General features: G+C 60.4%; 1 protein-coding gene across 2 annotated transcripts in view; it reads right to left on the bottom strand.

Annotated features, from left to right (window-relative positions):
* VAC14 (VAC14 component of PIKFYVE complex) overlaps positions 1-21,277 on the bottom strand; it is a 78,522-nt gene that overhangs the window by 40,974 nt on the left and 16,271 nt on the right. For both annotated transcript variants that reach the window (XM_069549547.1, XM_069549548.1), the window contains exons 11-13: positions 15,059-15,203; positions 14,825-14,890; positions 2,671-2,827 (exon numbers count right to left, since the gene is read on the bottom strand). In XM_069549547.1, coding sequence (XP_069405648.1) covers positions 2,671-2,827; positions 14,825-14,890; positions 15,059-15,203 — 368 coding nt within the window. The remainder of the gene's footprint in view (positions 1-2,670; positions 2,828-14,824; positions 14,891-15,058; positions 15,204-21,277) is intronic.

The following is a 21,277-nucleotide window of genomic DNA, read 5'->3' as shown; positions in this document are numbered from 1 at the left end:
CCTGCAGCCCCGGGCACCACTGCACTGACACCAAGGCCAGCACAGCAGCTGTCCAGGCCGGTGACGGCCCACCGACGCACTCCGTCTGCACGGTCTGAGTTTACAGGCCCGACATGCAGGCACCGTGCCACTGGTCTCATCTTTGCTAGGCTCCCTGCCTCCTTAGTTTTCCGAATTCCCTTGGTAGGGGTGGCAGGGCGGGTGATCTGTCTTAAAGAGACACAGCCCTGCACCTGCAAGTTCTCAGAGCTGTGCCCTGGTGAGCCAGGGGAAGGCAGATCCAAACCGGAAGACGGTCTACCTCACACCCTCTGTGTGTGACCAGCCGAAGCAGACAGAACCCCACGTGTGCAGAGATGCCGTGGGAGAAAGGACGGAGTGTGTATGCGTCTCCAGGTGCCCTCTGACCTGTGTCCTACACCAGCGCCCACCTCCTGCCCTCCCCAAGGTGACCGAGGCGGACGGCAACAGGGCACAGCCCTACTTCTGGTTACTGCCATGAGCCTGACCTTTGAGAACCACGGCCCACCTAACAGACCAGCCGTGGACTGCGCGCTGGGTGGATGCCACCCGCTGATAGGGCATGCAGGGCACATGGCGCTGTGAAACCCCCGCAGCCGGGAGTCTCACTGGCTGCGGACACTTCCGTGGTGCTCTTTCCAGGATGGAATTTCTTCCCGTCTGGCACACTTAGCTGTTTTCTATGAATCCAGGGCGAGGCCCTGGCTGACGTGAGCCAGTCTGACAGCCTTGGGAGCTGGGACAAGTCTTCATCACCTCAGCCTCCCTGGCGGCCCAGGCTTCTTGACAGGGCCAGAAGCTGGGGCGCAGAGCTCTTTGCCACCCAAGCTGCTCCAGCTCCTGCTCCGAGCAGTGGAGGGTGCTCCCGGAGCTCCCCAGGCTGGGCCCTGCAGCCTAGGGCTCCCACCCTGCCCCTCCAGGGCGGGCTGTGCACAGCTGCTTTCCGGGCCACGCCTCCGCCAGCCAGGAAGCGCTTCAGTCATCTACTTCTCCGTACCTTCTCCCTCCCTTACCGAGGAGGGGCAGATCAGACAGCCCCAGTGGAGAGGGTACACGCCCCCTGCCCGGGGCTGTGTCACCACAGCCTCTCCCCGAGGACGTGCGGGTCTCGGCTTCCTGGGCAGGGAGCTCTGGGGGCCGCCCCCACCCTCAGGAAACCTCCTCTCAGCTGCCGGCCCCGCTGCCTCTCAGTGAGCCCTCCACCCAGCCTCTGGCAGCCCAGCCACCCGTCCAGAGACTGCAGGTTGGTGCCCAAGTGCTGATCTGGGGACCTAGGATGGAGAACAGAGGGGAGCACTTGCGTCCACAGGGGTTGCGCGGTCAGGATGCGGGAGCCTCCCGGCTGCAGCCCAACGTCCAGAGGAAGCAATGCGCGGGCTGGGACACCGCTGCATCCTGCGGAACCAGGGAAGGACGCTGGGCTGCCGCAAGAGCCCCTGACTCCTTCCTGCCTTCAGTCAGAAGCAGCTGGAAACAAGAGCAGCTGCAGGCGGGGCGTGCACAGTGTTCACAGCCTGGGCCCTGTGGGACACCCCACGGCCGGGGCTTGACTTCAGGTGTCACTAGGGAGATGCCTTCCCTGGTGGCTCAGCTTGTAAAGAATCCATCTGCAATGCTGGAGACCTGGGTTCGATCCCTGGGTTGGGAAGATCCCCTGAAGAAGGGAAAGGCTACCCACTCCAGTATTCTAGCCTGGAGAATTCCATGGACTGTATAGTCCATGGGGTCACAAAGAGTGGGACATGACTGAGTGATTTTCATTCACTTTTTGACACACAGGCCTTCTGGGATTGGCTGGCAGCCCTGGCCCCTACTTCTACCGAGCAGGTGCTCTCAGGGCCAAGGACTGGGACGCCTTTGGGGACGGTGCAGTGGGGCTGTGGGGGGGAAGCCACCACTGAAAAGGCCCCAGATGTATCTGACTCTTGGTTTTTCCATCAGAGGAGGTCTAAGACCTCGTATCTGGATGTCAAGAGCTGCTCAGGGGACAGAGACACCCCAGGCAAATGCCCAAGATTCGCCGGGTATGCTCCTTCCAAGCTGCCTCCCTGGGCATTTTCCAGGATTGTGTTGCTGGAAGGCAGTGGCGTCTCCCTGTGAGGGAGGACCCGGGAGTCACGCTGGCCCCAGGAGAAGAGCCACCTGCGGCTGGAGGGACCCCGAGGTGGGGGCTCTAGGGGCGTAGCGGCCACCTTCACGTCTGAGGACTGCCTGGAACACCCTGTCTGAGCTATCCATTCTCCGGCCTGGGCCGCCTGGCGTGTTACTTTTAGCTTCTCAACGAGGTCTTTCACCCATGAGACCCAAGCTCTGGGCTCCCTGATTCCTGACCAGGTGACGGCGCCCCAGGGGAAAAGACCATTGCTGACTCGGATGGTTTCACATTCAGCCAGTGGCTCAAAGGGCCGAGAGTGGCAGGGAGATGAGGGAAAGGGCTGTGAGGGTCTCCTGTGAGGCTGGGGGCTGCTGCAGTGGGAGGCGGGAGGGTCAGGCTGCCTGCCGCCTGCAGAGCGGCACATTGCTGGCCCTCATCCCCGGGAGCTCTCGAGATCAGGAGGGTGGCCCAAGAGCAGCCGGTCCCAGATAAGACTGAGCAGCGCCGTGCCCAGGGTGCCCGAGGCCACAACCATCCAAGAAGGGAAGACTCACCGGGTGTGTTCAGCAGGCCGGCTCTGCTGGGGGTGGGCGCCTGGAGCTCCGAGTGGCTGACCCGGAGGTCAGGGCCATCGAGGGGGCCTGGGTCATCTGTCTGGCCTGCAGGGGAAGAAGCAATTTCTGCCAGCACCTCCAGATCCTTCAGGATAACCTGGGGAGAGAAGAAGAGGATGATGGACAAGCACCCCCATCCTGCACCGTGATTGCGGATGGAGAGCAGCCTCCAGGGGCACCAGGCCGCTGAGGGCCACCCGGATTACGGCTCTGAGTGCTCAAAGACTGCTGCAAAGGATGCGGACTCAGAACAGAGGCAGACAGCAGACGGCAGGAAGTGGGGGAGAGGAGGTGGGGTCAGCTCTTTCAAGGATTACTGCTCTCTGGTCCCCAGGAGACGAGGGTCTCAGGCCCAGGGCCCAACCTGTGCAGTGGGGGGCCCGGGCTGGCCAGGCCTCGATGTCAACCAGCACTCGGCCACATGCTGACCCCACCAGGACCACAGTGACTCACACCAAGTCCAGTGGGTTAGTTCCCTATCGGAAAATATGCTTGGGGAGACCCAACACGCCTGAAAGGCCTGGCCCGTGAGATGTCCGCACCCTGAGTGGCCCCGTGAAGGAGGGGGAGGCCAGGAGGCAGCTGTCTCAGCTCCGAGCCAGAGGGGAGCCCTTGCCTGTCCTTGGTCTCGCCTACAGGTGCCTCCTCAAGGAGCCAGCTCTCGTCCATGAGCGGAGCTCGGTGCTCACAGTCCTGGCTTCACTCTCGACCCTGACGTCAGTCGCCTGACTCTGAACCAGTGAACTCACCATACCCGCCTCCCCAGCTTCTGCTGAGTGGTGCCAGCTGAGGGCCGGGCCAGTGCTGGTGAGAGGAGAGGCAAGGCCACAGGGCCCTGTGCCTTGTCCCCATGAGAGTGACCCTGGGGAGACAGGCGGCCCACAAGCTCTGCGACAGCAGTGCCTATGCCCCCGGGGCCGGCAGCATGGCCTGAGGGGGGTTGCCGGGCCTCGGAAGTGCTGAGCCCAGGTCTGCCAGGGAACTGGGGGTAGAGGGAGGCACGCAGAGCATTCTCTTAACCAGCAGAAGCTTTTCACTGACGCGGGACCAGACCCAGAGGCATGTTCCCGGAACCTGAGCTGCAGCCCAGCCCCGGAGTGGGGTGTGGGTGGGGGCGGACACCAGGCAGGGCAGGTCATCAAGGACCGTCACCCAGACACAGGGGTGGTCTGAGCGCGGCTTTGCAGTGGGCCAGGGGGCTCAGGCTCCTCCTGTGTGCCCTGGGGACTCGCCCTCACCAGGGCGCTGTGCCGATCTCAGGAGCTGCTTCCTGCACAACTTCTGTGCGGGGATCTTGGGGCCGAGCCTGCCGGCGGCCCTGCATGGGGACAGCGGTGCACACACCCAGGCCTCCAGCCTCACCTCTGCATCAGGAGCATCTGCGTCACTTGTCCCCGCACGCCTCCTCCCCCCGCAGGACCACACGCTTCAATTCCACATTCTCTCATTTTATAGTTTAACATCAACCCGCAAATGCAGACCAGACACTTCTGTACAATTACAGCCGGAAATACTGTCTACAGGTTCCTTTAATCCTAGCCACCCCTCTCGTGCCTACATATCAAAAGACTTGTCTCTGGTCCCCCGGGGGCTAAAGCCAACAGACAGGTCAGCCTGGAGCAAAACCATGTGTATCTGTGTACACACACACTAGTGGAAGCCCCCTCAAGCGGGAGCTGGAGAACAGCAACACTGTCTCCTTCAGCCTCTAGAGCCAAGGACTTGCGAGGGGCTGCCAAAACGGAGGGCGAGGAATGGCATGAAGAGGAGATGGGGAGTTGGTGGGGAGCCACTTCGGGGTTCTCAGTCCAGCCCATCAAGTGCAGCCACTGACTCTCCCCCAGTGGACCAGCAAAACCACAGTCCAAGCTGAATGCGGCTATGGGTGACCACCATCCTGATGCACGCCTAGGCCAGGCCTCTGCCTCTGCATGCGGAGTCAGGGGGCGGCCCCGGGGGGCGGCGTCAATGGGGAGCCTGGGACAGCAGTGGGGACCACAGGAGCCACCCTCCACTGGACCTGGCTCTGGTCTCTGTGCCAGCAAGGCTGTTAGTGCGCCTTGTCCCTGAAGACCTCACAGCCCTCGGCAAGGACACGGTGGTCTCAGCGGCCTTGGTCACACTCAGGGCCTGGACACAGGGAAGAAATGCCCCACGCGGCCTCAGGACACGCAGAGCCAGTCCCCCTGGCAGCGCGCAGGCTGGCTGGGCCCATGCCGGTGCTGGCCCACGGTCCTGGCCCAGAGGATGGGAAAGGCTCACAGAAAGCGGGAGGAAGCCACGCCAATTAGTATGCGCTACACAGCTTTTCGCAGAATGAATATAAAACACTTGTGCTTTCTTTTTGTGTGAGAGAAAGAAGCGGGGAAGAAGAGGGAGGGAAAAAGGTTACAAGAAAGCAATATTCTGCAGGAGCAGGAGGGCCTGCGGTTACCAAGGCAATGGCTGGGGGGTGGCGGGGGGTGGGGGGAGGCGCATCAGCTGGTCCCTGAGCGAGCCGGCCACCGATGGAGAGAAAAGGTCAGCGGCAACTGGGGAAGAGAGCATCTGACAGAGCAGCTCCGGGAGGAAGGCGGCTGGGGCGAGGGGCGTGGGGTGCCACACCCGCCACGGCTTGGGGAGCAAAGTGAGGGAGGCCTTCCTTCTAGGAGGAGACCAGACAGCAGCAAAGGGCACGTTTCAGCATGGGAGGGGAGTCACTGTCTAGATGGGCCACAACAGGCTGTCAGCCCCTGCCCTCCAGCGGGCCAAGAACAGTCTCCTAGACAGCAGCTGTTTCCACCCCTCACTGACTGGTGTATCCAGGCACTCTGTCCCTGCAACGTGTCCACAGACCAGCCCTGGAGAACCCCTTGCTGCAGGAGGCGCCCTTCTGTCTCCTGGAAATGCTCCTGCCTGCCCCTTCACCACCTCAGGACCAGGGGAGACCCAGAGCTTTGCAAGGCTAAGCCCCCAGGCCTGTCCTCTCCTCCCACCCAGACCCCTGGACACGGAGTCCCAGGCGAGGCACCCGGCAGCTGCAGAGCTGGGCAGGAAACGGAAGATGGATGGTTCTGGAGAGCTTCTGCCAAGAGATGGCTGGAAAAACCTTCCATTTCTCTACCCACAGGTCTCTAAGAAACTCAGTCCAGAGTCTGGCTAGGCCCCTGATCAGCTGACTAGGCCCCAGATGTCAACAGGTTCAGCCTTCCAGTCCCACAAGCAGGGAAGGAACTCCCTGGGCTGGGCCCTCCACAGTCCCGGCCAGCAGAAAGCCACGTGAGTTTCTGAGGGCTGCGTTGGGGCTGGTGGGGAAGGGGACGAAGGCTGGAGGCTTGAGGCCGAGGTCTGCGGGCACCGCCCAGGCCTAGCTGATGCCTCCGCCCAGAACAGGGCAGCTGCAGGGCCATAGCTGAGATCCTGGGAAGGCTGGATTACCCTTTATTCTTGGGGAATGGAGCTGAGAGCAAACGAAGGGCAGCTAGGCCGGGCCTGCACGGCAAGCCTTGTGGCCTCCTGTCTCCTTCCGCACAGGAGCCTGTCCCCTTCCTTCACAAGGGCTGCAGCCCAGGGGATCAGGTCTCTCGAGCCCCGACACCTAGAGGACTCATCCAGAGAGCCCAGTCCAGGAGGCTGGGCTGCCAGCCCAGGAGGGGCACCCAGGGAGCTGGGAGTAGGGGGAGGATGTCCGCGGGCCCCGGCACAGCTCCTGCGTGCCCGCGCCCCCGTGCCGCTCTGGGGGGCGGCAGCTGGCACCCACTGGCCCTCGACACAGCAAACCTGGGCTGGAGAAAGCAGCGACCAGCCCCAGCCTGGCCTGAGGGGGCAGTGTTCCCAGAACAGCTTCCCACTAAAGGGGCGGGGGCAGGCTAGGCCCAGCACCCCGGGGAGGCGGCCCACAGCCTTGCCTTCTACACCACCGGAGCAGCTCTGCCAAAAAGACTCCCAGATCTGGGGATGGGAGCAAGGGCACTGCTCAGCCTTAGACCTATTTTCCCACTGAGGAAACCACCCTGATTAAGCCCTTGCACGCCTCGGTAAAGCAAAAAACAACTTGAATAAAAGGAACAAGAATTGTCTTGGTTTGTTGCCTGACTTTGAACGCACGCCCTTAGGAATCAGGAACAGTTTTCTTTCCTTTTTCTTCTGTTCGAGTGGACTCAGAAGTCCTTCCAAGGCGCCAGTTCCGTGCCATACTGCCAAAGGGCAGCCCCTGATGCTTATTAAGTTCCTCGGTGACAGCAAGTGGGGGTTCTGGCAGCTGGAACCATCCAGCCGCCGCCCTGAGGGGAGAAGGGGACAAGGCCAGCCCGGGTGAGCTGGCGTGGAGATAAGGCCCCCCAACTTCCCAGGGTGAGACAGCATGGAGACAGGCCTCCCAACTTCCCAGGGTGAGACAGCGTGGAGACAGGGCCCCCATCTTCCCAGGGTGAGACGGTGTGGAGACAGGCCCCCACCTTCCCGTAGTGAGCCGGCTTGGAGACAGGCCCCCCCCGCCCCCCCCCCTCCCCCGGGGCTTCCTGTTGAAGCCCTCGCTCACTTGCAGCTCTGACTGGCAGGTGCCCTGCAGATGAGCTCTCCCTGTGAGCGGGCAGGCATGGGGAGGGGCCTCTGCGCAGGGCAGCCTGGAGCAGCTCAGCCACCAGGCGACAGCCCGAGGGGCCGCTGTCTCCAGGGCCTGGCCCGCGACGACCAGGACGGCAGCACGGCCTCCCGGCTGCTGCTGGGTCTCTGCTCAACCCCAGCCCCGTGTGAGCCCCACTCAGCTCTGTCCAAGCGGGCAGGCCCAGGCCCCCGCGAGCGAGGAAGAGGGCAAAACGGGCCACAGTGTGCCCTGCTGCCATCTGCCCGCCTCTTGCTTATGCACGTACTCATGAAACGCGTCTGGGGTACCGAGTGCTGCAGTGGCACAGACAGGGGCCTGGCCGGGCAGAGGAGCGGGTGGTGTACTGACCTTCACTGACTCACGGGGCATCAGGCCGAGATCCCGACCTAGTTACCTCACTTCTCTGAGCCGGTTTCTGCTTGGGAGGGCTGCTGTGGAGACGGTGAGGCCTGGTGCAGGCTGGGAGCCGAGCGAGCACCCAGCATGCTCCTGTCCATAGCATCTCTAGCAGCTCCCTGCCCTGGCGGTGGGCCTTGCAAACTGCCAACAGGAAGACGCCAGGCAAATGCAACCAACTCTGCTTTGGCCGTCTCCGGAGAAGGAGAAACGGACACATGTCCTAGGAGAGATCTTGGCTGCTGACGATGCCCCAAGTGAGGTGGGGTGGGGTGTGTGTGTGAAAAAAGGGCCCTGGCCCGGCCACCTTGGCAACGGCAGGGAGAGAGGGCATTGAACTGACAGACAGGGGCCTGGCCCCCAGGCTCCCGACAGAACTGGGGCGGGTCCACACCGAGGTTCTCGGTCAGAGACGAGCATCAGTCACTGGCGGCCTGTGGGGAGCCCAGGCCACGAGGCCCCACTGGAGAGGGCAGTTCACGGAGGTCCAGGCTGCAGCCCAGGCAGCTGGGTATTGAAGAGCTCCGGGGGATCTGACGGCGGCCCTGGTGTGCGTGGCTCCCTTGGGGTGCTCTGTAGGGTTGGTGGACGCAGCCTTTCTAGGTGAGACGCCCGATCACTTGAACTCAGGGAGAGACGTGCTGGGGAAGGTGGCCGGCTCCTCCCAGGAGCCCCAGCCCTGTCCAGAGGAAGGTGGTTCCTGCCCGCCCCCCTTTGTGACTCCTCTCTGGGCCCTACTTTTCCCGCTTTGGGAACTAAACCTTCCCTCTGGGGAGCATTCTGCCCTGAGCTCCCGTTATGGTGCAGCTCTGGGTCCTCACCTTCCCATCAGTGGAGGGAATTCAGACAGGGATAGACGGGAAACCCTCCCAGCACAAACTGTCTTCCTAGAGCAGGTAATGGCAGCCAACAGTGGGTACTGAGGGCCCCTCCTCACACCAAGGAGGTGCCCCCTAGCGCAATGATGAGACCGTGGGGCTCCACCCATGCATGGCAGCAGTCCGCTGCCAAGGGCTCCCCGGTGCCAATGGCCAGGGCCTCTGCTGGGCCACGGGGGCTGGGAGCCCCCGTCCCTGGGGCGTGTGGCTGCAGGCCTGGTCTCTCCTTGCTGGCCACAGCTCCTCTCCCTGCCCCTCATTTTCTCTCCCAAGCCCTGCAGGAAGCCACAGGGTCCACCTGGGAGAGGAGAGGACCAGCCCTGAGGCCTGTGGCGGGAGGGCCTGCATGTCCTCACCTGGCCATCGAGTGGCGGCCCGGCTCGCCCCTCCATGTGGGGTGGGCCCTCCGCAGGCGGAACCGAGCTCCAGGCCGCTGCTCTCGCCCTTCGGTGCTCTGGGCTGGTGCCCGACCTGACCGTGTGATCCGACCGTACAGAAACACTCAGAATTGAAGCGCGGGGTGGCGGGGTTGTTTTTGTTTGTTTTGGAGGGTGGATGGAATGAAAATTGGAGCGAAATAAAAACTGAGGCAAGGATATGAGAAGGAAAAACAAGCCCCATTCTTATGGAAGACTGTCCACTTTTGAGCAGGCCGCATTAGTATTCCGGGCAGTGGAGTCAGGACCACACAGTCAGGGCTGGAAGGGACTTAACACGATCCAGCCGCGTTTTAGGGAGGAAAATGGAGGTGACATGGAACTGGTTCCAAATAGGAAAGGAGCCCGTCAAGGCTGCACACTGTCACCCTGCTTATTTAACCTACATGCACAGCACATCACGCGAAATGCCGGGCTGAATGAAGCACAAGCTGGAATCAAGATTGCAGGGAGAAGTCTCAACAACCTCAGATATGCAGGTGACACCACCCTCATAGCAAAAAGCAAAGACGAACGAAAGAGCCTCTTGAAAGAAGTGAAAGAGGAGAGTGAAAAAGTTGGCTTAAAACTCAACATTCAGAAAACCAAGATCATGGCATCTGGTCTCATCACTTCATGGCAAATAAATGGGGGAAACAATGTTTCCATCTCCAAAATCAATGCAGATGGTGGCTGCAGCCCTGAAATTAAAAGATGCTTACTCCTTAGAAAAAGAGCTATGACCAACCTAGATAACATATTAAAAAGTAGAGACATTACTTTGCTGACAAAGGTCCATCTAGCCAAGGCTATGGTTTTTCCAGCAGTCATGTGTGAATGTGAGAGTTGGACTATAAAGAAAGCTGAGTGCCGAAGAATTGATGCTTTTGAACTGTGGTGCTACAGAAGACTCTTGAGAGTCCCTTGGACTGCAAGGAGATCCAACCAGTCCATCCTAAAGGAGGTCAGTCCTGGGTGTTCACTGGAAGGACTGATGTTGAAGCTGAAACTCCAATACTTTGGCCACCTGATGTGAAAAGCTGACTCATTTGAAAAGACCCTGATGCTGGGAAAGATTGAAGGCAGGAGGAGAAGGGGATGACAGAGGATGAGATGGTTGGATGGCATCACTGACTCAATGGACATGAGTTTGAGTAAGCTCCTGGAGTTGGTGATGGACAGGGAAGTGGAGCGTGCTGCAGTCCATGGGGTCACAAGGAGTCAGACACCACTGAGCTACAGAAGTGAACTGAGCCTGAGCACGTTCTGGGGAGGAGAGCAGAGGTGGGGAGGTGCCTCAGCCTTACCATGCGATGGGGGCAGCACGGGGCAGAGGTTATCCTCTCTCCACCGGGCAGCTGCCACAACACCCTCAGCCATCCCTGGCATGGCTCACTGCTTCGGGCTGGGGCCTGGGGGGCTCAGCAGACCTGGGGCAGCCCAGGGGGCAGGTCAGAGCCAAGTGCATCCAGCCTGGATAGAGCAGTACCCCTCCCAGCGGCACTCTCACTGAGGTGAGTGAGGGCAGACCTCGTGTGGGGTTTAGATGATCTGGGAACTGAAAGACCCAGCTTCCAGGGCTGGCTCCTGGCAAGTTATCCCCGTCATGCCTGAGCTTCCTCTCATGTCAAACGGAGGATAATGAAACTACTCCTGGACCACCAGGCAGATTCCTGAAGACAAAGGGTGCGATGCTCTCTGACCAGCGCCATGACCCCATAAACTGGTTTCCACCTCTCCTTCTCCCAAACACGGGGTTCAGCACACAGCACCCCCACGGTTTCCGAAAGAAGCCAGCAAAGGGGGTGTCAGACAGGGCACCCCAGCCTCTCTAAGCTGCTCTCAGATGAAGGCAACAAGGGGGAGCCCTTGTTTCTGGGGTGGACACGGAGGGACAGCCCATTTCCCGCAGCAGGCCTTCCCTCCTGGGGGCACGATCTGCCCCTAAAGAATCTGAGGGTGATGGACAGGTTGTTAGGAAGGGCCAGGCTCAGATGGGGAGCCTTTCTCGGCCTCCTGAAACAGCGGTTGGCAGAGCATGTGGAGACACCCTGCACTCCACGCAGGTCGGAGCAGTCAGGTGCCTGGCCCAGGTCCCTGGGGAGAAGGGGCACCAGACCATCCTTCCAGACCCTTCTGAAACTTAGACCTTTTTTTTAATCCTGTATATTTTTGTTTAAAATAGATTTCCGATTTTTAGAGCAGTCTTAGGTTTGTAGTAATACTGAACTGAAGGTAACAGAAGTTTCGCACGCACCTCCTGGCCCCGCACACACACAGCCTCTCCCTCACCGGTCTTCCTCACCACGGCAATGTGCCTGTTACAATCAGTGTGCCTGCACTGAGACACATCACCTCTGAAGCCCACAGTTGACGCTGGGGTTTGCTCTGGGCACGTGTGTGATGACATGTGCCTGCCGTGACCCGCAGAGGATCTGAAATGGAGGCAGCTGTGCTTGAGGTGGGGATGGGAAACACCGAGGCCCCTCCGGGCTGGCCACGCCACGGGAAACGTGGAGAGGACCCATCCGTCATCTGGGGGATCACGGGCAGAGCCCTCCTGGGCAGCTGCGGACTTGGGAGGTGGCCGACACTGGCACCTTCGGGCAGGGAAAGAGCGGCCCTGCCTCCCGCGGGTCCTGCAGGAAGCTCTGCGGATATGCCTCGTGTTCCAGACTGTGGGATCAGGGTCGCGTTTTCACTTAAAAACAAGTCATTGGATCGCTAGCTGATGGGAGAATTTCTACTTCAGTGCCAAGAATATTACTTTGACACCTGCAAACTTCTTTCTGACAAAAGGGATTTTCAGATCAAGGCTGTGAGGAGCAGGCGGTACTGAGGGAGCAGCCACTTATCCTGAATTAAGAGAAGCAAAGACAACCAAGGATCCCAGGGGGGTGTGGACTGCTGAGCTGTCCCTGGAAGGGGCGGGGGAGGCGGGCAGAGAAACAAGGGCCCGCGGGACGCCTGTGAGGCCACGTGCCCAGGGGCTGGGGCAGCGGAGCGGGGGCTCTGAGGCTCGGCCTCTGCCTGCGCCCAGCTCCTGCATCATGAACACCTGGTACACTCTGTCACCCGGGGCCTCTCCCCAAGGGGGACAGGCATGCGGGTCTGTCACCATCACACTGGGAGAGGAAAACATGAGCAACACAGACCGTAGATGGGGTGTCCTGGATCAACAGAGCTCCTGTAAATCAGTGGAAAAGTGGACAACGGGCCAGGGTGCTGAGGGAGAGCTTCTTCCAAAGCCCCACAGCCCTCTCCATGCCGGACTTCTCGAGAACGTGCGGAACAAGAGAAAGAGGCCAGCTGCTGGGGATGGCGATAAGCACAAGCTTGGGGGCCACACATGCTGAAACACAGGCACGGAGGCTCAGCGACTGAGCGCTCTGGAGACAGACAGGCTTGGTTTTGGCCCCATCAGTCGGTGCCAGCTACTTCACCTCCCCAGCCTTATTTCCTGAATTGCCAAATGGAAAGAATAACAGTATTCTCCCACAGAAGAACTGTCGAGGGTTCTCTGGACACTACAGGGAAGATGTCTAAGCACATTCCCTGACCCTGGGATGACTTCAGACAAGCTGGTGGTTATTAACGGGCTAACTCGGGCGTTGAGGCACCTACGCTGAGTGTGCGGCCCTGCGTGGCGCAGGCCACGGTGACGCTCTATTAGCGAGGGGCCTCCCCCCATGCCGCTCTGGCTGTGGGCTGATCAGACTCAACGGGCTTTCAGGGTCTTGCACCCCCGGAGCTTCAATCTGAGATCAGGGCGGTGCCTGAAAATAACTGGGGAAGCCTCACGGGGCACTTTCTGGACGCCCTGGAACGGAAGCTCGCGCCAGGAGAAGAGGGACTTTGTCTTGTTCGTGGCTGCATTTCCACTGCCAAGTACCTAGGACGCCCTCAAGGTCACTGGATTCAGCAGGGGCTACTTAGGGACAGGATTCTGGAGAAGAACCAGGACGTGGCAGGATCACGACTCAGCAGCGATACTGGGTTCCCAAATCCCTCCCCGGGAGGGCAATGGGATGGTGGGGACGCGGAACTGCTGCTAAGAGCAGCACTGCCTGCCCGCCCCACCCCCGGCAACTGTCCCCAAGAGCAGCTGCAGCCTCCTCTCCACCGGAGGCCCACAAGATGTGCCCCAAAACCCGACAACATTTGGCATCTCAGCAAATCGAGTTTCCACAGCCGCAACCTGAACAGAGCTGTTTAATGGACTGCATCTCCTCCGGCTCCCTTTAAATGCTCAAGCACACAAAAACCAACCGCGGGTGAAGAAGGCTGGATGGGATTAAACAACTCAATTTAAAGGACTGAAAACTCAGCTGCTTCCACTAAAGTCCTGGGGAAAGACCAATCAGCAAAGTTCTTTTCTCCCTTTCTGTACTGAAATGAGGGCCGTGAGTGTGCAGTGAGTCAGTCCTAATTCACGCAGAACCGGGCCATGTCCACCTGGGCCTTGCACTGCAGCGGCGGGGGGGGGGGTGGGGCGGCAGGCGGGGTTTGTGTGTGGGTGTGTGCGTGTGTGGGCCTTGCACTGCAGTGGGCGGGGGCTGGGGAGGCGGGGTGTGTGTGTGTGTGTGTGTGTGTAGGCGGGGTGTGTGTGTGGGGGGGGAGGCGGGGTATGTGTGTGTGTGTGTGTGTAGGTGGGGTGTGTGTGTGTGTGTGTACACGGGTATGTGGTGGACAGGCAGGAGGGTGAGTTCAGGAAAAACAGAGGACCTGATGGGACCTGGAGGCAGACACTTGCCTGTCTGAATCTCTCTGTGGCTCAGGGTCAGGGAGCAAAGTCAGGCTGCAAGCTGGCTGCCTAGGACTCTACAAGCCAGGGGCCAGCCCAGGAGAGACCAAGGCATCTCCTGCACGGGAAGCCACGGGCCGGGTCCCGCTTCCTTCTTCCCCGGTCCCATCCCCTCCTGCTCGGTGCTGGGAGGTCTGCAGATGCGAGTGCCTGCTGCCTCACGGGGCCCAGAGGAGGGCAGGTGAGGGCAGGAGAGGGCGGGTCAGGGCCGGGGCTGCCAGCATCCAGCATGAAGCCCAGAGCAGGCATGGGCGGAGGGCAGGGATGCCCCCCAGGCAGAAGGCGATGCCCGGCTGCAAGCCCTGCCCCTCAGCAGGGAGGCGGGACGTCCAATCAAGAAGGTTCCTGGGCAGGACGCCACTGGCATGGTGCAGGGAGGCTGAGGGTACAGCCCTTGCCCACCCTACTCTGGGGTCTCCACACTCGGGGCACTGCCTGAGAGGGGGCCAGCCTCTCTCTTTAGCTTGTGGTGACCGCCAACAAAAGCAAAGACTCAGGGTCCAAGTTCAAACTGGAGGCCAGAAAGGAGTCCAGCTGAAAGGAATCACAACGGATGCTCCAAGGGCTCACCCGCTGCCAGGCACAGCAGTTGGCGTTTTTGGAGACATTTCTCACACCCTCTGCACTGTCACTACCCCACTGGATGGAAAAAGGAAACCGAGATGCAGGGTCGGGCAGCGGCCCTGGGCAGCGAGGCGGCCGGAGCTCGCCCTCAGGCTTCCTGCCGCCCCTCCTTTCGTCCTCATGGGGACCGGGGGCTCCCTGCCGGACTGGCTTCCTCGCCGCTCAGACCCGGCGCTCATCAGAAAGGCCCGCAGAGCAAGAGCCTTTACTCCCCAGAGGACAGGAGACACAGCTTTCTCCCTGATGGCTGCTCCTCACCACACAGGAGCAATGGGGGGACTTTAGGGGTGCTGGCTTAAGAGAACAGCAGCAAAATAAGCCCCTCCGAGCTACACCGTGCCCTCAGCAAGGGAGGCTGGCGGCCAGGGCCCCGAGGAGGGCGGGGACCTACCTCGTCAGACTCGTCCGACAGCGTCTGCAGGAGCACGGGGAACAGGCTGTCCGTGTGCCGTGACATCTGTGGAGAGGGGCCGTGTGAGTGCCAAGCGGCAGGGCCTCCCACCCCAGGACCGTGCCACGCTCCTGCCGCTCAGGGCTTCCCCAGAACGGGAACGACCAGGACTCTGCCAGGCGCGGGCAGGCCCTGCAGACCACCCCGGAGCGCCACCCCAGCCTGAGGGCTCACCTTGCGGGGGGTCTTGATGTACAGGTGGTAGAGCCACTTGAGGACGGCGATCCTGGTCATCATGCCGATGGCCGTGTCGCTGAGGTGGCAGTTCAGCACCTGCACGATCCCGTCCAGGTGGAGGGTGACTGGGGCCCTCTCCGCGCTGCGGGTGAGATGAGGAGGGAGCTGGGCTGAGGCCCACAGGCCCCTCCCCAGCTGCGCCCCGGCCCCGCATCCCCCACACAGGGCGCCCGGGTGCTGCTCTGCCAGGCAGGAGCGTGGACACCCACGCTGCGGCAGGAGCGCCAGTACGCTGGGCAGCCCCCCGCGGCCCCCTTTCTACCACTGGGCTGCGCCAGAGAAGGTGCAGAAGGGTGGACACCTCTGATGTCAAGAAGCTTGGGACCAGCGGACCTCATGGCTGAAAGGCAGTTCAGCGCCCTCAGCGCATTACGTCCAGAGCCTGTCAATGAAACAAAACCTCCCTGTCCAGAGAGTCCAGGGAAAGGCCCCAGGGACACCTCTAAGTAACACAGGCCTTGCCCTAGGCACCCGAAGCCCACTTCTCCAACGAGGATCCGTGGCGCTTCACCCGGTCACACGCAGGGCCCTCGGCACAGCGGCCGGCCTGGGCGAGGGGCCTTCAGAGCCGCCTCTGAAGTTGTTAATGTTCTCATCTGAGGCAGCAAGGTGGTGACAGGCTCAGCCTGTAGACTGGACCCTGCTCAGAATGCCTGCGCTCTAGGACGGGGTGCAGGCTCCCTGCTCCCCTGGCCCGAAGCCTTGCTGGTCTCCAGGCAGAGAAAAGTCCTGCCAAGCAGCCCCAGGAAGGCTGGGTGCCTCCAGAACAGACCCAAGTGGGGCCCCCAGACAGAGGCCGGGGCTCTCCGGGATGGGGCTGGCAAGGACAAGGGGGCCTTAGGGTGTCGGGAGGGGCTCCCTTCCCCTCTGACGCAGGATGCCATCGCCTGCCTGTACAAAACGGTCTTCCGTGGTATTTCCAGATTGCTCAATTATTCATTTGCGTCAGGAACTCAATGCCTTTGCTTTCCCAATTCGCCTGCAGACTCTCTGAAGCTCATTTGATGTGAACTCCTAAAGGGCAGGGTTCTGAGCTCTGTTAAGTGCTAAATGGAAGTGCTATTTAACATGGTTTGATGATTCCCCATGGAGCTCGTTTTGGGGGCACGAGCGGGCACTTCTAGCCTCTGGTGGCCTGGGGGCTGGGTGTGTGAGGGATGCCGCCCAGCAGACCAAGCCTTGGGGAGGGGCTGCTGCTGAGGCTCCCCGAGAGCCATGTGGCTGCAAGTGCTGGGGTCTTCCGAGGACAGCCAAGCATCTGGGTTCTTCAGCAGCTTGGACAGATGGGGAAACTCACGCACAGACAGACAAGTCCAGGGTGGCAAAGGCAGGCTCCCAGACAGTCTCAGCCACCCAGGAACCCGCTGTTCTTCACCTCTCTCTCTTTCTCACTGTCTATTAGAAATATGATGCGAGTCGTATACGGAATTTCATGTTTTTTGGCTTTATATTAGAAAGTATAAAGGAACAGGTGAAGTTAAATGTAACAATATATTTTAAATAACCCAATACACCCCAAGGGCTTCCCGGGTGGTACGGTGGTAAAGAATCTGCCTGCCAATGCCGGAGGTGCAGCAGACGCAGGCTCGATCCCTGGGTCGGGAAGATCCCCTGGAGGAGGAAATGGCACCCACTGCAGTACTCCTGCCTGGGAAATCCCATGGACAGAGGGGCCTGGAGGGCCACAGTCTATGGGGTCGTGAAGAGTCGGACGCGGCTGAGCACCCACTCATGCAATACGCCCCAAATGTCGTTTCAACACAGGATCAATGTGAAAGTCAACACACAGGTTAGCAACAGACTCCGTCACACGCTTCGCAGCATCCTGAGTCTTTTAACCCGCGTGTCTCCTGCCCTCAGCGTCCTCGGCTCAGACTGGCCGTGGCGCGTGCAGCGGTCACGAGGGGCAGGGGTGCCCAGCGTGCACAGCACGGCTCAGCAGCGGCCCTCCAGGGCTGCCCATGCATTTCGTCTTCTTCTCTAACAATTCCCAGACGTCCCTCTCCCCGTCTGACCTCCCAGTCCTGCTTTGCCCCATCGCACTAGCCTCCTCCTGGCGTGCTCTGTAAGCTCTCCTTGGGTGGGCAGGATCCCACAGCTGGAGACACTCCAGACACCTTCCTGGAGCCCAAGGTCTTAACGAAATGAGCTCGGAAAGCAGTGGGGAATGATCAGAAGCCCCTTCCTGACCCTGTGAGCCGAGGGCCCCAGGGAATCCCTCTCCATAGCAGAAGCTGCCACGAGGGCCCCAAACCCAGCAGGTTGCTGCTGCTTCCTGGCTGAAACAGCCCTCTGGGGGAGGCCTGGAGGGTCCCTGGGACCTGGCACAGCTGTGCCCTGAGCTGCTGGGGGGCGGGAGGCAGTGCCGAGCCCAGCTCCCCGTTCCACCTGCAGTCCGGGCCCCGTGGAGTGTACGAACCTTGGGGGTCAGGCTCTAACACTGAGCAGGAAGGACAGTGGTGGCGCTGGAAACGAGAGCTCAGGTTCTGGGTAAGCACCCTGCGTTGGACTTCGTGCTGAGCCATGTGCCCGCACAGCCCTGCTTATGTCCCCCCAGGGCCCTGTGCCCACAGCCGTGTGACTCCCAGTCTGGAGACGAGGCAATCAGAGCACGGAGGCACTAAGTAACCCGGGCACACCACGTGGCTGCGGAGCGTGGAGCCGGCAGTTTGAATGCGGCATCTGAGTCCAGGGTGGCCCTGCCCACCGCACGGCTCTGCCTCCTAACGCGCTGCACTCAAGCACTCCGGCAGCACTGTTTCCCAGGGAGGGGGACACCGAGGGAGCTGCTGCTCATCCCGGGGGAGGGGGTCGGTGGGCCAAATCCCAGTGGCCCCAGGTGGCCAGGGTAGACAGTCCCTTGGGCAGCTGGGCTCCTTAACTGACAACAATCCCGAGGTGCTGCAGGCCAGCTAAGCGTGTCTTACCGAGCACAGACACTGAGGGCCAGCCTGTGACTGGCACTGCCCTGGGGCCAGACAAGGAAGGAAGGGTGTTACGGAGCCGGTGTGAGAGCGGGCGGCACCCTAGGTGCCCACAGCGGCCCTCCCCAGACAAGGGGCACCCCAGACGGACGGTGAGGTGGGCGTTAGCTTCAACCAGCCAACAGGCCCTCGGTCATGTGAGGCAGTCCCTCTGGTGCACAGATGGGACGCTACAGGACCTGCCCAAGGCCAGGAGGCCTGGCACGCCCCTCCCTCAGCCGGGGATGCTCTCCCGGGCTCCCACGTCCCTTGGCTGGCTGGAGGTGAAGGGCACGGGAGGCCGAACAGTCCAGGGTGCCAGGGTCAAGGAGAGCGGATGATCCCGCCTCCGCGGGGCTGCTCTCAGCTACCCCACCGGAGGGCTGGCTGCGCTGTCTGGGCTTGGTGCGTGCTCCGTGCGAAGCTGGGGCTCTGGAACCTGGGCTCTTCCGAGTGCGGCACGCTGTGCCCGGTGCTCAGCTTCTGAGCTGCTGGTTTGGAGCCAGAGGTGGGCACCCTCTACCCTGGCTCACCCTACCCAGAGAACGGAACAGAGCTCACTCAAAGCTTAGAACATATTTCTGTACCAGTTCCAGAGAGTCTAGTTACTCCTGAAAGTGAAGTTGCTCAGTTGTGTCCAACTCTTTGCAACCCCATGGACTGTAGCCTGCCAGGCTTCTCCATCCATGGAATTTTCCAGGCATGAGAGTACTGGAGTGGGTTGCCATTTCCTTCTCCAGGGCATCTTCCCGACCTAGGGATTGAACCCGGGTCTCCTGCATTGCAGGCCCTGGGGGCTTCTGAATTATTTCATGGTGTCAGCAAAACCCTATTCTCACCACTTATTTCTCATAATGAAGATCATACGTGTACATGTACTATGACTTCCAAATGTGTGGCGCTACTGTGACTGTCAAAATACTGACTTCAGGAATAAAGGTTCTGATATTACTAATACATCCTGATAAAGCCCAGTGCGTCTCTGTGGGAAGCAGCACTTTATTTCTGTAACAGCTAACCCTTTATGGCACTCCAATGTTACAGCTCTAATCAAATTAGAACAAAAGTAAGTCTAAAAAAGGAACTGTTTCTGAATTCAGAGCTGTTCTTTTTTTTTTTTAATAAAAGATCTTTATCACATCTTTCAATCAGCAGGTACTAAACGTTGGGAAGCACTGATTTCTAGATCTTTCTGCTTGCCTGCGGCAGCCAGCTATACGAGGAGACCCATACTGAATGCCCCCGATGACACTGGTCCTCTAACACCACACCTAGTCTCGTGTACAGGGACAGAGCCCAGAGCTTTCACCAGACTGTCACCTTGCTGACCATGTCTGCCAGGTGGGCATGCTCCTGTCATGGGAGGGGTACCCCCTGGGCCACTGCCCTCGGTGGGCCTGGATGCGGTGGGAGCAGCCCACCTGTGCAGGCAGTGCCCGGGGTGAGCGTGCGTCGGAACCCCGCAGCCTGAGCTGTGCTTCCCAGGGACCCTGTGAGAGGCCAGCTTTGGGCAGCACCAACTGCCCAGAGCAGGCACCCCAGCCTTCGTCCTTGGCTGCCGCCTCCAGCGGGAGGGGCTGGGCTCAGGTTCCCAGCTCTGGGGCCGCCCCCCTCTCTGGCATAGCCAGTGACTCAGATTGGCAGCTGCCACTAGGAAACCTCCGTCTGAGGGAAACAAAGCACCAGATAGCGTGTTCTCCGTTGGCTTTTTAATTTCAAAGGCTGGTTTAGCATTTGTTGCTGAACGATGGGTATAAAGCAAGGCCTGGTTCCAGCCAGGGGTTCCCGGCCACAGTGCAGGAATCAGGGCCGCCTCTGGGCAGAGGAACCGCTGTCTCCCCAGTGAGGAGGGGGAGCCGTGCCCCCTGCACGGGGCCTCGGTCACAGCCGATCTCTGGTCCTCCTGGACCGCCCCCTCCCTGTGGCCTAGATTAATGACGAGGCTGCGCCAGGCCTTCCTGCCACCAGCTTTGCCCCCTGCCCGCATCTGTCCTCTCACACTACCGGAGGGGCTTTGAGACCACACAGCCCTCCCTGCCAGGGTCCTCCGATTCCCGGAGCGGATCCTCCGCAGGGCGGGCGAGCCTGCCTGCATCTCCATCGAGACCTCTCCCGAGTTCCAGCACCCCACATCCACACCGGCCTCCTGACCTGCTCTGGCGGGATGCCCAGAGCTGCCCTGAACTCTGCTCTCGACGGGCCCACTCACACCCGTTCCTCCTCCCGCTCAGCTTGGGAAACGAAACCAGGATGCCCTGAGCTGGCTCAACCCCGAATCTAGAAGTCCCCTCCCCTCATCCCCCCCTGCCCCCGACTCCATTCCATCCGTTGGCCAATTCTGTCAATTCTACCTTCAAAACATCTCCAGCCTATCAACTTTCTCCATATCCTGCCACCTCTTCAGTTTGAGTCTCCACCCTGTCTAAACGGGACGTGCCAGTGACCCTGACTGGTCTGCGCTCACCTCAGTTCAGTTCAGTCGCTCAGTCGTTTCCGACTCTTTGCCACCCCATGAATCGCAGCACACTAGGCCTCCCTGTCCATCACCATCTCCCGGAGTTCAAACTCACGTTCATCGAGTCAGTGATGCCATCCAGCCATCTCATCCTCTGTCGTCCCCTTCTCCTCCTGCCCCCAATCCCTCCCAGCATCAGAGTCTTTTCCAATGAGTCAACTCTTCGCATGAGGTGGCCAAAGTACTGGAGTCTCAGGTTTAGCATCATTCCTTCCAAAGAAATCCCAGGGCTGATCTCCTTCAGAAGGGACTGGTTGGATCTCCTTGCGCCCACCTCAGACCCTCCTAAACCCAGTCTCTACAGCAGCCCCGACCTCCCGTCCCTCCTCACCCCTGACGTGGAGACAGCACTGCTACTGAGCTTGTGGGGTTTAAATGTAAACATCTGCGGAACCCGCCGATGCAACACAGAGTGCGGGGCCTGGCCGGGCCCAGGAAGGCCTCCCCGAGCGCTCGAGGTTGGCAGCCGGTGCTCCAGCGGGCCTCGGCGGGGCACCAGCGCTGGCCCTAATGCCCTCGGAGCCCCGCACAGCCGTCACCACCCTTCCCCATAACTTCCTGCTCACGTCTCTGCCCCCACACTGGAAAACCTCAAGCTCAGGGACCACGTCTTTTTCTGGGAAACTGCAGGGCTGAACAGAAGCTCTGGATGTGCGACAACGAACTGAAAACAAGTAA

The sequence above is a fragment of the Ovis canadensis genome, chromosome 14 (assembly GCF_042477335.2).
Source record: "Ovis canadensis isolate MfBH-ARS-UI-01 breed Bighorn chromosome 14, ARS-UI_OviCan_v2, whole genome shotgun sequence".
In the NCBI taxonomy this organism is placed as follows: domain Eukaryota; kingdom Metazoa; phylum Chordata; class Mammalia; order Artiodactyla; family Bovidae; genus Ovis; species Ovis canadensis.
Note: the sequence above shows the minus strand (reverse complement) of the source record. Positions and strands in the feature narration are given on the sequence as shown.